At 51.8% G+C, this 15569-nt stretch overlaps 1 protein-coding gene across 1 annotated transcript in view; it reads left to right on the top strand.

The window, feature by feature from the left end:
- The window catches only part of Jph2 (junctophilin 2), a 64507-nt gene extending 49912 nt beyond the window's left edge, over positions 1-14595 (top strand). The window contains exons 3-6 of the mRNA XM_052184199.1: positions 9853-9971; positions 11783-12510; positions 13186-13280; positions 13977-14595. Coding sequence (XP_052040159.1) covers positions 9853-9971; positions 11783-12510; positions 13186-13266 — 928 coding nt within the window. The 3' untranslated portion in view covers positions 13267-13280; positions 13977-14595. The remainder of the gene's footprint in view (positions 1-9852; positions 9972-11782; positions 12511-13185; positions 13281-13976) is intronic.
- The last annotated feature ends 974 nt before the right edge of the window (positions 14596-15569 follow it).

The raw sequence follows: 15569 nt of genomic DNA, 5'->3' as shown, positions 1-15569 counted from the left end.
CCAACAACTTACTTCCTGCTATTGAGTGTACATACATGCCAGGAACACCTGGTGAGCAAGACGGCTGCATCCCTTGGAGGTGACTCTACCCCACGGTGTTCATACCGGTCCCGTATTCCAGATTTGCACAGATTGAGTGTGCAAAGTGCTCAACAGATAGCCCAATGAGCATCGGGGGTCTCAGGGGGAAAAGAAACATTTCATTCCGCTCAGAGAACAGAGGGCTGGCTGCAGACTCGTCTCTAACAGACCAGAAGGGAAATACTTCTGGTTCTGCTCATCCTACCGTCTCTATGGCAACCACCTAACTCCAGACAGTACACGAATGAGGGTGGCTGCATGCCACTAACACTTTATACAGACACCGAAATTTGAATCGAAGACCACTCTCACGTGTTAGAAAATATTACTCCTTTGGGTTTTTTTCCCTCCCAACCACTTAATAAAATAACCATTTTTAGCCGGGCTGGTACGAAACCAGTCAGGGGCTGTCTTTGACCATGGACTGTATTTGGCCGAGCCCTACATAATCTTTAACAGGAGTTCTTAGCAGTTGTGTTGGAGGGGGCCTAGAATTGTGCCTGCTTCATAATAGACAGACCACAAAGTTGTAGGAAGTGAATGACCAAAGCTTGGATGTGGGCCTTGAGCGTAGAGGGATGGGAAGGGTCTTCCAGTCTGGGCCGCAGACCACGCTAAGCCCTGGAGTCAGACTGCGCCCCCCCTTTGGCTCCTCGAAGCCACTAATATGTGGTGTGGGCAATAGTGGGGAAAGGCTGGCTTTAATTAAGCAACTAGGAGCCTAGCGATGGGGAAAAGGGAGCGGGGTGGGAGTGGCCGAGTGCTCCCCAAGGTGCTGTGCTGAGTGATGGCCCCGCACCATTCCAGAACTACCAGCCTTATTTTTAACCCAGCTGCTGAAAGATAATCCGAAAGCCACGAAGAAGAGCATCTTCCCCCTGCCCCTCCCCTTGCCCCAGTTACTGCTCCCCTCCCTCCCCCCCTGCAGACCCAGCAATGCCCTAGGAGACCTTCACCCAGAGGCCTCATTTTGGATATACGGGGTCCATGTGGGGTCTCCCATTACAGCCCGGGCTGGGGGGATCATTGGTGCTTAGAGACAGCCATCCAAGGCTCTCACCCTAACCTTCACCAGCAGGCCGGGGACAGCCTAGAAGGGAGCTGCCCTCAGCTCTGTAGACACTTGCTTCTCAACCTGGAGTCAGCAGCAGAGGGGCTGTAGAGCTTGGGGGTTGGGAGCGTAGGCCACTCCCATTCTGAATCAGTAGGTTTCCGGTGTAGCTGGAGAATGAACATTTCTGATGATCCGCAGACGGTGATGATGCTGGGGCCTGTGCAGGGGCCCCACCCTGAGTGGTACCCAGCTGTGGCCTTCTGGAGACAGCAGTGCCACCAATCTTTCACTCTAGGGTTGTTTGGTACACCCAGTGAAAGCTACCCTCAAGCTACGCTTGGTAATTCCCCAAAGATCAATCACCTCTGGTGGAGGAGCCTGAAAGTCTGCTCCGTAGCATAGCTGGGCTACATTTAGAGATGGTTGGAGGCCCTCAGGTATAGGGACAAACAAATTCTCTGGACACACATGTAGGGCAAGGATGGGGAAGGAAGATGAAGGCAGTGGGTGTGGCTGGCTTGGAGAGCCAGAGACGCCAGACTAGTGTGTGCAGGGAGAAAGGCTGAGAAGGGTCAGCCAGCCAGGGTGTGCAGTGGACAGGGCCGCATGCTTCCTGCCATCACACAGGCCTCCTGCCTGGGACTGTGTGGCCACTTCCATCCCTGTACCTATGCTGGCTGCCCTGGCGACAGTGCCCAGGATCCTCGAGGACGCTGGGTGTGGGCTGCCAGTTTCCCAAGGCATCAGAAAGGAGAGTCCTTCAGCGTTTATGACCATAATAGGGCATCTTCTCAGCAGGAAGCTTGACCTAGAATTTCCCTTTCTCCACCACCCACCTGAGGTTTCAGGTTCCCAGAGAACTGTATCCCCAAAACACACGGCTTTTTCTCACACACCGGACAGACTGACCGGTGAGGGGGGAGGATGTGACTCACCTACCACTCTGTTCTGATGTCAAAACTATCTTCCAGCCTTAACCACCACCGTTGTCACCTGTCTAGATTGTCATCATAATGTGGGGGACAGTTCCCACCTGCTGCTCATTTCATTTCTCAGAAACTCTACAGGGAGAGGATTATGGTTTTCACCCTACAGATGGAGAAACTGAGGCACAAAGAGAAAGCCGTATACAGAGCTCTGGGGTCCCAGAGGGGTTGTACTGGGACAAGGTGGGGGTGCAGAGACCAATTAGGCTTTATTCAAAATGTTCTTCCTAATTTGCTTATCTGGCTTTTTTTGTGCATCAATTTTACAATAATACATTTTATTAAAATGTGATTTAGGGGGGCTGGGTGTCTCAATGGTTAGAACGCTTGCTGCACAATCATGAGGGCTGGAGGTCCTGGTCCCCATCATCCACGTAAATGCCAAGTGGGCGTGGCAGCACGCCTACCTGTAACTCCAGCATCGGATTGTGGAGACTGGACTCAGGAGCAAACTGCCTGGCAGGACTCTGGTTTGGTTGAGAGACCCTGTCTCCGTGAGTAAGGTAGAAGAGCAGTTGAGGATCATTCCCAACACATGAGCACACATATGAACTCACACACATGTGCCCACATACACGCAAGTCATATATACATGCACATGTGCACACGGCACACAGGAAAATGGAAGAAAAGAAAGCAAAAAAATTAAAATAAACATGATTTGTCCTGTTTACTGAACTCTTTGGCATTTGACTGTCTCACCTTGCCTGATCCCATAGATCCAAAGCTGGAAGTCGCCAATCGCCAAGCCTTGCCCCTTCACCATGACCTGGGACGCTCCCCGCTCCCGGGTCATTTTGTGTACCTGGATGCCAGTGTGCTTGTCCACAGGACTGAGGCAGTCACAACGCAAACGAAGCAAAAGGCAATAAGTGGGTGTGGCCTGGCCAAAGGGGCGGGGCCTGGCCGAGAGACTTGGAGGTCAGACTCCATGTTTCCTTACGGTAGGGAAGGCAAGTCTGTTAGTAGGGCGTGGACTCCAATCCCACAATGCCTTCACATCCTCACTGCACAACTCTGGTGGTTTCTTCTGTCTTCTCTGGAAAGAGGGGTGATGGAGTAACTTCTACGAGAATGATCAGGGTGTCAAAGGAGCCACGCCCATGGAGTTCTTCACTGCCTTGTGTTAGCTACACTTTCCTCCCTTGAGCCACGAACCCCTTCTTCAGCAACTACACTTACGTAATAGCTACCTCTCAGGGCAGTTTTGAAGGTTAGAAAGGGGAGCATATATTTAAACAGAAAATAAAACAAACGGGCTCAGTGGGTGGTTCTTCACATAACCTGAGTTCCGATCCTCAGAACTGGCTGGGCTTGGTTATGCAGATCTATAACATCTGCAGGGCATTGTGGGATTGGGGGCATGTGCTGGAGACACGGAAGGTCCTGGAGATTTGCTGATTAAGCAGTCCTGCCAAAATGGGAAGCTCTGGGTTCAGTGAGAGAGACTATATCTCAAAAAGGAGAAGAAGGCTGAATAGTACTCCGTTGTGTAGATATACCACATTTTTTGCATCCACTCTTCTGTTGACGGATACCTGGGTTCTTTCCAGCATCTAGCAATTATAAATAGGGCTGCTATGAACATAGTAGAGCATGTATCCTTATTACATGGTGGGGAGTCTTCTGGGTATATGCCCAGGAGTGGTATAGCAGGATCTTCTGGAAGTGAGGTGCCCAGTTTTCGGAGGAACCGCCAGACTGCTTTCCAGAGTGGTTGTACCAATTTGCAACCCCACCAGCAGTGGAGGAGTGTTCCTCTTTCTCCACACCCTCTCCAACACCTGCTGTCTCCTGAATTTTTAATCTTAGCCATTCTGACTGGTGTAAGATGAAATCTTAAGGTTGTTTTGATTTGCATTTCCCTAATGACTAATGAAGTTGAGCATTTTTTAAGATGCTTCTCCGCCATCCGAAGTTCTTCAGGTGAGAATTCTTTGTTTAACTCTGTACCCCATTTTTTAATAGGGTTGTTCGGTTTTCTGGAGTCTAACTTCTTGAGTTCTTTATATATATTGGATATTAGCCCTCTATCTGATGTAGGATTGGTGAAGATCTTTTCCCAATTTGTTGGTTGCCGATTTGTCCTCTTGATGGTGTCCTTTGCCTTACAGAAACTTTGTAATTTTATGAGGTCCCATTTGTCAATTCTTGCTCTTAGAGCATACACTATTGGTGTTCTATTCAGAAAATTTCTCCCTGTATCGATGTCCTCAAGGGTCTTCCCCAGTTTCTTTTCTATTAGCTTCAGAGTGTCTGGCTTTATGTGGAGGTCCTTGATCCATTTGGATTTGAGCTTAGTACAAGGAGACAAGGATGGATCAATTCGCATTCTTCTGCATGCTGCCCTCCAGTTGAAACAGTTCATGAAATTCTTAGGCAAATGGATGGAGCTAGAGAATATCATACTAAGTGAGGTAACCCAGACTCAAAAGGTGAATCATGGCATGCACTCACTAATAAGTGGATATTAACCTAGAAAACTGGAATACCCAAAACATAATCCACACATCAAATGAGGTACAAGAAGAAAGGAGGAGTGGCCCCTGGTTCTGGAAAGACTCAGTGAAACAGTATTCGGCAAAACCAGAACGGGGAAGTGGGAAGGGGTGGGTGGGAGGACAGGGGAAGAGAAGGGGGCTTACGGGACTTTCGGGGAGTCGGGGGGCTAGAAAAGGGAAATCATTTGAAATGTAAATAAATTATATCGAATAAAAAAATTTAAAAAAAGGAGAAGAAGGAGAAGGAGGAGGAGGAGGAGGAAGAGGAGGAGGAGGAAGAGAAGGAGAAGGAGGGAGAGGAGGAAGAGGAGGAAGAGAAGAAGGAGAAGAAGGAGAAGAAAGGAGGAACAGGAAGAGGGAGAGGAGGAAGAGGAAGAGGAGGAGGAAGGTATCTAGATGTGAATCTCTGGCCTCTACAAGTGCCTTTATGTCTACACGGCATATAACCAACACACACACACACACACACACACACACACATACACACACACACACACACCTCATTCATAGGAGTTTAAGAGGACTCTCCCTGTGGTCTACTGCACATTTGAGATTGACATAAACGAACACGTGTCTATCACCCCTCTTAGGGATTAACTCATCTGCAGAGGCTCAACAGCTCAGACTTGCTAGCTCTCTCCCTATTTCAAAGCCCCTATATCAGTGGTCCTCACCTGTGGGTCTCAGACCCTCTGACAAACTTCTATCTCCCCGAAATATTTACGTTATGATTTTATAACAGTAGCAAATTTATATGTGCCGTCCCTTCTCCCTGGCTCAGCCTCAGGGTGGAGTTTCTTCGAGTCTTGAGTCCTGGGCCTGACTGACGGAACGTGACCCTCCCTAGCAGCTGACCCCCACAGACACTCTGTCGCTTTGGATTCTATATGGCCTTCTAGGCACACCCCACAGTTGTAACCGGATATTTCTGCTGTCACATGGCTGGGGATGAGCTGCCTTAGCTGAGGCCTGGGTGGTCAGTGTCCGCCATGTCTGAAGGCATGCTCCAGGGCACTGATCAAGTGCACAGAATTTGGGATTACGGTCAAAAGCACCAATTCAATCACTCAGACTTGCTAGCCCGTGACTGCCTCTCAGCAGGCTAATCAGCCCGCCTGTGCCTCAGTTTCCTCCTACCTAAAAAGGAGGGGGTAGTGTACCAGCTTCCTAAGGCATTCTGATGATTACTGAGTTACCCTCGTAACTTCTTCAGAGCAGTGCCTGGCCTGCTGTAAACAGGGCTGTGGCTGGGGTAGGCATTGTTCTTCTGTTAGTCATGTGAGACCAGGCCAACAGCCGAGACAAATATCTCTCCAATGTCAAGTGTGACACGACAGATGTGTAAAGTTTGTTCTTGTAGCATTCCAGTGTAGGACTGCAGGGGAGCCTTCCCTCTGCACACGGGCAGGCTCAGGTCTCCACTGAACTCTCTCTCTCTCTCTCTCTCTCTCTCTCTCTCTCTCTCTCTCTCTCTCTCTCTCCCTCTTTTCTTTTTTTTAAAATTTTTTTTTGTTTTACTTTTTCATATATTGTATGCCAACTGCAGTTTCCCCTCCCTGCCCCCACCTCTCCTTTCCCCAGATCCAACCTCCTGGTCCTCCCCTCCCCTCAGAAAAGAGCATGTCTTCCAGGGACATCAACCAAATATGACATAACAAGTGACAATAAGACCAGGCACAGATTCTCACCTCAAGGCTAGATGAGGCAACCCAGTAGGAAAAAAAGTGTCCCAGAGGCAGTCGGGAGAGTCAGAGAGAGCCCAGCTCCTACTCTCAGGACTCCTACAAGAACGCCAAGCTGCACAAACATAACATATATGCAGAGGACCTAGGTCAGGCTAATACAGGCTCCCTGATTGCTATGAGCCCACTTGGGTCCAGGTCAGACAGTTGATTTTGTGGGCTGTGTTCTTGTGGTATCCCTATGCCTCCTGCAGTCCTCCCTGCCCATCATCTGCATTTCTGTTCTGTTCTTTTCTTCTCCTTTTTTATTAATTAATTCTTTTTATGTGCTGCATGTTTTATTCCCTACCCTGCCAACCCCTGTCAACCCTCTGACTGTTCCACATCCCATACCTCCTCCCCTCCCCCTGTCTCCACATAGATGTCCCTATCCCCCACCCCATCTAACCTCTAAACTCCCTGGGGCCTCCAGTCTCTTGAGGTTTAGGTTCATCGTCTCTGAATGAACACAGACCCGGACAGTCCTCTATTGTATGTGTGCTAGGGGCCTCGTATCAGCTGTTGTGTGCTGCCTGTTTGGTGGTCCAGTGTTTGAGAGATCTCAGGGGTCCAGATTAATTGAGACTGCTGGTCCTCCTACAGGGTCTCCCTCAGCTTCATTCAGCCTTCCCTAATTCAACAGCAGAGGTCAGCTGCTTCTGTCCATTGGCTGGGTGCAAATATCTGCATCTGACTCTTTCAGTTTCTTGTTGGGTCTTCCGGAGTGCTGTCATGCTAGGTCCCTTTTTGTGTTTTTGTTTTTTGGATACCAGGTTTCTCCGTAGCCCTGACTGACCTCAAACTCCCTCTGTAGACCAGGCTGGCCTCAAACTCAGAGATCTGCTTGCCTCTGTCTTCCAAGTTCTGGGATTAAAGGTGTGCGCCACCACTGCCCAGCTACTGAATTTCTGTTAATAAACTATTTTTATTAGTTACATGTATGGGTGTTTTGCCTGTGTGTGTGTGTGTGTGTGTGTGTGTGTGTGTGTGTGTGTTTGTATGTGCACCATGGGCATGCAGTACCCACAGAGGCCAGAAGAGTGCACCCCAAGTCCCAAGTTATAGATGATTGTTGTGAGCTACCATGAGGATTTTGATCTGGGTTCAACACCCAGCACCAATGTTCTTATCTGCCTAGCCAACCCTTCAGCTCCTCTACTGCATTTCTTGTTTTTTTTTTAATTTTAAAATTTTTTTTATTTTTTATTTTTTTTATTTTGAGAAAGGGTTTCTCTGTATAGCCCTGGCTGTCCTGGAACTCACTCTGTAGACCAGGCTGGCCTCGAACTCAGAAATCCACCTGCCTCTGCCTCCCAAGTGCTGGGATTAAAGGCATGCACCACCACCGCCTGGCATCTCTACTGCATTTCTTAATTTGTAGGTCACCAGCGATTCTGTGAATAGTGTTTAGAAAGTCCATACCCCTAGAACATTGCATGTGGTAGTGATTCCCAAGTTAAGAGAATACTCGTGGAGAGGAAGCAGTCATCAGCAGATACACAGGAAAGGAAGGGGCTGAAGCAGGACTGATCTCAGCTGCAGACATGTTTGGTCTGAGCACAGGGGACTGTAGGGGATATTGTGCCTTGGGGTTGTGGCAGTCACAGAGGGAGTGGGCTGGCATCATCCAGTTTGGTGGAGGCTCTCTGGTATGAGCCAGCATCTGGGGGAGTCTGTGGAAGTGGCACTTTCACTTGGAACACAGTAGTGTTGCTGGCTGCATAGTCTGGGGGAGCATGGAATCACGGGCAGCTGGTACTCACAGCAGCTAGGGCAAGTGCATTGTTCTGCTAAGGGACCAGGTGGGGTACACAAAGCGTCCATGCACGTGTGAACTGAAGCTCCACATTTTCTTCCATTCTGAGAATAGGCGGCAAGCAATAGAGATCCCGGCCATATCTGTGACTCCGTCTCCAGTAGAAATCACAGGTTTCCATGTCACAAGTGGTAGGATTGTAGATTTGAGCTATCACATCCAGCTACGCTCATTTAAACTTCTAAATTGTGATGGTCAGTACACCTGATAGATATATTTTAAAAGATTTTTTTTTTTATATATGTGAGTGCTATGCCTGCATGTGTGCCTATGTGGCAGAAGAGGGCACCAGATCCCATGACACCTGGTTGTGAGCCACCATGTGATTGCTGGGCATTGAACCCAGGACCTCTGGAAGAGCAGTCCGTGCTCTTAACTGCTGAGCCATCTCTCCAACCCCCTGAAAGATATTTTTAATGTTGGTGAAAAAGCACATATGTGTCTTTAATCCCAGCACTCAGGAGGCAGAGGCAGGCAGATCTCTGAGTTCTAGGCCAGCTTGGTCTCTATAGAGAGTTCCAGGATAGCCAGGGCTACATAGAAAAACCCCCTCTCAAAAAGCAAACAAACAACAACAAGTAAATAAGCAAACAAAAAGGGTATATGCTATATTATGAATTTGTTCTTCTGTTTATTTTCTTTAAGATTCATCATTGTGTGTCCGTGTCTGGGTATATGCATGTGAATGCAGTTGCCCAAACAATCCAAAGAGGCTGTAGGGTCCCCTGAAGGCAGTTGTGAGCTACCTGGTGTGGGTGCCAGGGACTGCACTTGGTCCCCTAGAAGAACTGTTCTGTGCTTTTAGCCCCTGAGCCATCGCTCCAGCCACATGGATTTGTTCTTTTAAGTATTTTCTTAAGTGTCAGCCCAGCTGTAGCTCCTCACAGCTCCGTGCACTTCCTGTATTTTGAAACCTTATTGATCTTATTATTGATGGGTGTTTATGGTGTGTGCGCATGTTTGCACGGAGGTCACAGGACAATTCTGTGACACCAGCTTTCTTTTTCCACCTTTAAGTGGGTTCACACGGTTCAACTCTCGCCTTCCGGCTTGCTTGGCAATCGATTTCCCCTGCTGAGCCATTGTGCCTGTCTCTTCTTATTTTGTGTAATTAAAAACAAAATGCTCTGCCAGATGTGATGATGCATGATTTTATTTCCAGCACTTGAGAGGCAGAGGCAGGTAGATCTCTGGAGGTTCAAGGCCAGCCTGGCTTACAAAACAAACTCCAAGCCGCTCAGAGCTATATAATGAGACCCTGCTTCAAAAACAAAATAAAACATTGTCTGGAAAAAGGAGTCCACAGGCTTCATTGGTTGGCCAAAGATGGAGAGAGAATCTATGCAATGAAAGAGACTAAAACACATTGTGCTGTGGTGACAACTTGGTATTAAAACGAAACTGGCATAAGGGCTTTATTGATCAGACCTAGAAATAACAAGCTTCAGGTCTTCTCAGAATGCACTGGGAAGGATGCAGTTATCTGATTATACCAAGTTGCAAGGGAGGCTGGAGGAATGCAGTCTGTGCACACCTAGAGATGGGAGGACTGTGCTAGGGAATGCCCAGTAGTCTGGGCCAGAGGGGTGTAATACTCATTGACATTCCAAGTGAGAATCTCTGTCCAAGGTGTGTCTTAGGGAGGGGGGGCAGAGGGCCAGATTCTAAACCTCCCATCATATTGTCTCCTTAGGACAAGCCATGCCAAAGCCAAGGCCGAGGCAGCAGAACAGGCTGCCCTGGCTGCCAACCAGGAGTCCAACATTGCCCGTACGTTGGCCAAGGAGCTCGCTCCAGACTTCTACCAGCCAGGTAGGGGCAGGCAGGGATGGGGTGGGCAGGGCAGACCCAGGGTGGGCCTTTCATTTGCAGCACAGTGGAGACGCTTATGTGGAATGCCTGTGAATTTTGGAACCTGTGGTTGGGATGTCAACAGGAGATGTGATTTTAGGGGGGCACACAGCTTTGCCTTTATGTAAAACTGGCGATATAGCGGAGGTTCCCAGCTATAAGCAGAACACACCCCTGCCCCTCCCCCAGTTTGTCTCTTAACTATATTCTGCATAAGACAGATAGATGGGAGGGGTAGCTGGTGATGCCTGGATGAGGGGCAGGTCTCTGGTGCATGAGAAAGTCAAAGGGCTCTCTGCAACTTTCCAAAGTTTGAGGAGAATCGATCAGGCACTGCCCATGTGTCAGGTACAGTGCTGGGCTCTGACTACATACAGCTGGGTCCCAGCATCAGGAGTCACACAGGCACTAGATAGCACGGATTTCATTTCTTTTCTTTTCTTTCTTTTTTTTGTTTTTTGTTTTTTTTTGTTTTTTGTTTTTTTGTTTTTTTCGAGACAGGGTTTCTCTGTATAGCCCTGGCTGTCCTGGAACTCACTCTGTAAACCAGGCTGGCCTCAAACTCAGAAATCTGCCTGCCTCTGCCTCTGCCTCCCAAGTGCTGGGATTACAGGAGTGCGCCACCACCGCCCGGCTATGATAGCACGGATTCATATGTTTAACTCCTTACCTGTTACTCATCAGCTTTGGGATGTTGTATAAGGTTGGGACATGGGTACAAGAATAGTGCCCATTTTGGGGGCGTGAACTATGAGCACGTAATGGCCGCAGTTGGCCGCAGTGGCCATGTCTCTTGGCAACTGCATCTCATAAGGAGGATGAATGTTGGCCTGATTGGTCAGACCGGGACCCTGGAGCCAGGTCAGGTCTGTGGATTTGACTTGACCCAAACTGTGCCCATTCTTGATCTCCTGGTTCAATGGGTCCGGGTGGAATCCGCGAATGACACACCCAGTGAGGTCCGGGGCAAGTGATGGAGCATCTGAGACGACCCTCTGAGAACTACTGCACCGGAAGTGCTGGGTGCTCGGGCAGATGGATCAAGAAGAGGGGGGCTGCAGACTCAAAGGCACAGACACGGAAATGGAATAGCGTGGCTTTCAGGAAGCTAGATGGTACAACCGGCAGCAGGGGGCGAACTGAGTAAAGAGACTCGGGGCCACGACACAGACTGCGCTTGGCAGAGCTGAGCTCGCTGCTGAGCGTAGAGATTGGTGTTTTGCGCATCGGAGGGGTTATAAGTGAGGGACGCGCTAAGTGCGTCGGAAATACCATTCAGGTGACAGCTCGTTATTCAAAGTAGCCTGTTTGTGAGGCAGCGGGTGAATCTTCTGGTCACAGTGTGCCCCCTGCTGGTCACAAGAAGCACGACGCTAGCCTGCGTTGGGTGACCATTGCAGTAGTGGCTTTTGCAAAACAAACAAAAAAACCAAAAAGCCAAAACAAAACAAAACAAAACCTTCCAATAGATTAAGTCCATTTTATTTTCTGACATAACGATGCAGAGAAACCAATAAGCACATCATGTCGGCCCTTTGCTGTGTGATGTTGGACAAATTATTTAACCTCTCTGGGTCTCCTTTTCCTCTGTGCAACAGAATTCACAATCTCACCGACCTCACAGAATTATTAAAGCTGTCTGCTCCACCAGTCTGATCCTCCATGCAGTGACTGGCGGCCGAATAAAGCAACGTAGCTCTTAGAGCTAGCTACCCAGGGTGGCCTAGCAGGCTGTAAGTTCAAAGCCTACTTTTTTCTGTTGTCCCCTGCAGGTCCGGAGTATCAGAAGCGTCGGCTGCTCCAGGAGATCCTGGAGAACTCGGAGAGCCTGCTGGAGCCCCCGGAGCGGGGCCCAGGCGCTGGCCTCCCGGAGCGGCCCCGGGAAAGCCCGCAGCTGCACGAGCGCGAGACCCCGCAGCCGGAGGTCGGACCCCCGTCTCCGGCCGGGACGCCCCCGCAACCCAAGAGGCCCCGGCCCGGAGCGTCAAAGGACGGCCTGCTGAGTCCGGGCGCCTGGAACGGGGAGCCCGGCGGAGAAGGCAGCCGGCCCGCCACGCCGTCGGATGGCGCCGGCCGTCGCAGCCCCGCGCGCCCCAGCTCGGAGCACATGCCCATCGAGGCGCTGCAGCCACCGCCCGCGCCCTCGCGGGAGCCGGAGGTGGCAATGTACCGCGGCTATCACAGCTACGCCGTGCGCACCGGGCCACCCGAGCCTCCGCCCCTGGAGGACGAGGCCGAGCCGGAGCCCGAGGTCCCGCGATCCGACTCGGCGCCCCCGTCCCCCGTCACCGCCACCGTCCCAGAGGAGGAGCCCCCTGCGCCGCGAAGTCCGGTGCCCGTCAAGCACGCCACTCTGGAGCCCAAGCCCATAGTCTCCAAAGCCGAGCCCAAGGCCAAGGCGCGCAAGACAGAGGCCCGGGGGCTGAGTAAGGCGGGTGCCAAGAAGAAGGGCCGTAAGGAAGTGGCGCAGGCGGCCGAGGCGGAGGTGGAGGTGGAGGAGGTGAGGCTACAGGCAGAGGCGAGCGGTTGAGGTGCTTGCAGCTTCAGGCGGGATTGTGTGCGTGCGTGGAGTTGGGGGTAACTTGGGGGACTGGAGGCAGGACAGGACATGACAGGACAGGGGCTAACTTCAGGACAGTGGGACACTGAGTGTGGCCCGACTCTCAGAGGGCACAGGTGACAAGGCAGAGGAGCCGCGGCAAGTGGGAGCCCGAGCTGCAGACTGCACGTGCGGAGTCTAGGGGGCAAGCTCACTAGCCACCACTTTGTTCAGGACGAGGCAGGGAAGTTTGGGGATAGGGGTGGGGATGGGGTAGGGTGGAGGAAGATCCCAAAGGACTTGAGCCCCCCGGCCTCTATTAGGGTCCAGGAACCAAACTCAGCAGCAGAGAGCGAAAGCTAGAGTTCCAGACTCCACTCGGCATCCCAGTACTCTGGGAGGCAGAGGCAGAGGCCGATTTCTGAGGCCAGTCTGGTCTATAGAGTGAGTTCCAGGGCAGCCAGGGCTACACAGAGAGACCAACTGTGGTTTGTCCAACTGTGGACAAACCAGGGGTGCTTTTAGGAAGATACTTCCATAATCCCTGGCTTCTTTACCCAGCTTTGTAATCTTGTTGGGGGTGTGGGGGTGTCTAGAGGTCCTGGGGACTCAGGCAGATTTTCCCCATGCCTTCAGGTACCCAACACTGTCCTCATCTGTATGGTCATCCTGCTGAACATCGGCCTGGCTATCCTATTCGTTCACCTCCTGACTTGACCCTCGTCTACCAGGTATGGCTAGAGGATGCGGCCAGAAGCCAGGGTGGTGGGGCTTGGTACTTGTTACTGGGCATGATCTTGTGGCTAGGTAAAGCCCACCCTCCTAGTGCACAGACGTGATACCCCTTGCATCCCGGCCACCACCTTCAGTTTCCTGTCCCTCCACATGCCCTTAGTTGGCTCTGTTTCCTTCCTAGGGTAGATCTGGGCTCGGGCTAAAGGACAGTGGCCCTCACTAGTGTGAGGCTGTTCCTGCTGCTGGAACAAACCTTACAACCTGAGCCTGGAGCTTGGCCATACTCCATCTTGTCTCCCGAGGAGGTTCCTTGAGAGATCTCCTGCTTCGATCCTGGCTTAGTGTGGTGTAGAGGTTTCTAGGCAGCCCCAGGATCTGGGAAGTCCTTGTTCTGACTCTGTTTAATATCCAGCGGCAGTGTTAGCCTCGTGGGGCCTAATGCTAAGCTCTGGAGGCTCTCTGAGTCACTGGATACCTGCAGGCCTTTACTTCAGGCACTTAGGGCTTTGGGGTCCAAAGAATCTGAGTGCCCCAGAAGAGCAGGGAAGGGACAGGATCGGAGGGCCAGCAGGGAACAGGAGGGAGGCTCAAGGGCCTGTCTCTGATACCCTGGCAAAGCAGAAGCCTGATCCCTGCCCTTCTTGTGACTCAGCCTTGGGTGCCATCTGATGACTGGTGTTGTCTCCATCCAGAGCCAGGAGTTCCACTGAGGATGCCAGGACCTGTCTTTCTGCAAGGCCAAGCAGGTGTCCCAGGAGGATGGGACTGTGGACCTGAAGCCCTGCTCACGCCCACTCATGGACATTTAAGGAGGCCTCCCGTGAGCCCATGCTGGGTGCCGGGGTGCCAGAGGAAGAGAATGTCTGGGTACCCTCCAGGGCAAAGGATGCCCTAGGGGGATGGCCCTGGTCTCCCACGCCCCCTTTGCTCCTGCACCTGTCCTCAGCCCTGCCCCACCTTGCCCTGCCACCCTTCCCTGGGCTTTGTGTGTTTTGAGAGATATCACAAAAGCAAGATATTAATACAGATCTCTCTCTCTTCCCCCTATCCCACCTCCCCCAATCTAGTCCTCTGGCTGATGGCTTGAGGCCACCCAGAAGGACGAGGGGTACAGAAGTCCCTTGGGTAGTGCAGTCAGCCCCAGCCCATGCTGCTCAGAGTTTGCAGAGTTCTGGAGGGCAGCGTAGGAAACGGAGAAGCCCGGTTGAATATACCAACATGCAATGCTCTGCATCCTCTGACCAGTTCAGTTGGCATCGCCGAGGACCAGTGGGGGGGGATGATCTGAGCATCTGCGCCTTTGGCTGGGAAGCTGCCTGCAGGGGTCTGGGGTGGGGTGCTAAGGGGAAGCCACCTGCAGGGGTCTGGGGTGGGATGCTAAGGGGAAGCCACCTGCAGGGGTCTGGGGTGGGGGTGCTAAGAAGGCAAGGCATGTTGGTGATGGCTCCTGATTTTTGCGTGTGTCGGAGCCTGAGGCTGGAGGTCATTTAGGGTCATGGATGTTCCCTGGGCGTCGTGTAGGAGTTCCAGGCCTGAGAGCTACAGCTACCGCAATGTCCTATGCTTAGCCCTGTCCCCCACCGAAGCCACCGTGGGATCGGGGGAGCATGGCACAGAAGTCTGCGGAAGTCAAGAGCTGTATCCCCGGTGCACATTCGCTGGCAGAGGCTAGAGACAGGCATTATGCAGGGGGACAGGAGCAAGTCCGGGCTCTAGCTGGGTGCAGCCTGTGCAGCAATGATTCGTGCTTGGCTAAAGGTTTACTCGCATGCACCTCACTTAAAGGAGTTTGCACCACACTGCGTGTCTGGGCCCTGGGGCTTGCTGGGCGCAGCATGGCGGCCCGGGACTCGTCGTTCCCCATTCCCAGGAGGACGGAGGAAAAGAGTTTCCAGGCCGCTCAAGTTTCAAGAAGAGGAGGTGACGGCACCCACGCTGAGCTGGAGGAAGCTGCTGATCTTCTGACTTCATTTCTTCAGACCTCTTGGACTTGGGCCTGGAAGTCGGGCATCCTCCCAGGGGAGCCTCGAACCTGAATATCGGGGGTCAGCTTCCTTTTCTTCTAAGCCCATGGGCACCCTCTCCTCTAGAGTCCCACTGGCTGCTCCCAGCACTGCCGTGGGGGCTTGGTGGCTTGGTTGGAATGGCTTCTCTACTGAGAGGAGTCTGCAGATGTTCCCGTACCTGCCGGCATAGGCAGGACTTTACCTCTGGTTGGGTTTTCCTGCATTCTAGGGAATGGGGGGTGGGTGGAGGTTACTCAGGAGTGACAGGCCCTAGGCCTT

This window comes from Apodemus sylvaticus, chromosome 5 (genome assembly GCF_947179515.1).
Source record: "Apodemus sylvaticus chromosome 5, mApoSyl1.1, whole genome shotgun sequence".
In the NCBI taxonomy this organism is placed as follows: Eukaryota; Metazoa; Chordata; class Mammalia; order Rodentia; family Muridae; genus Apodemus; species Apodemus sylvaticus.
Note: the sequence above shows the minus strand (reverse complement) of the source record. Positions and strands in the feature narration are given on the sequence as shown.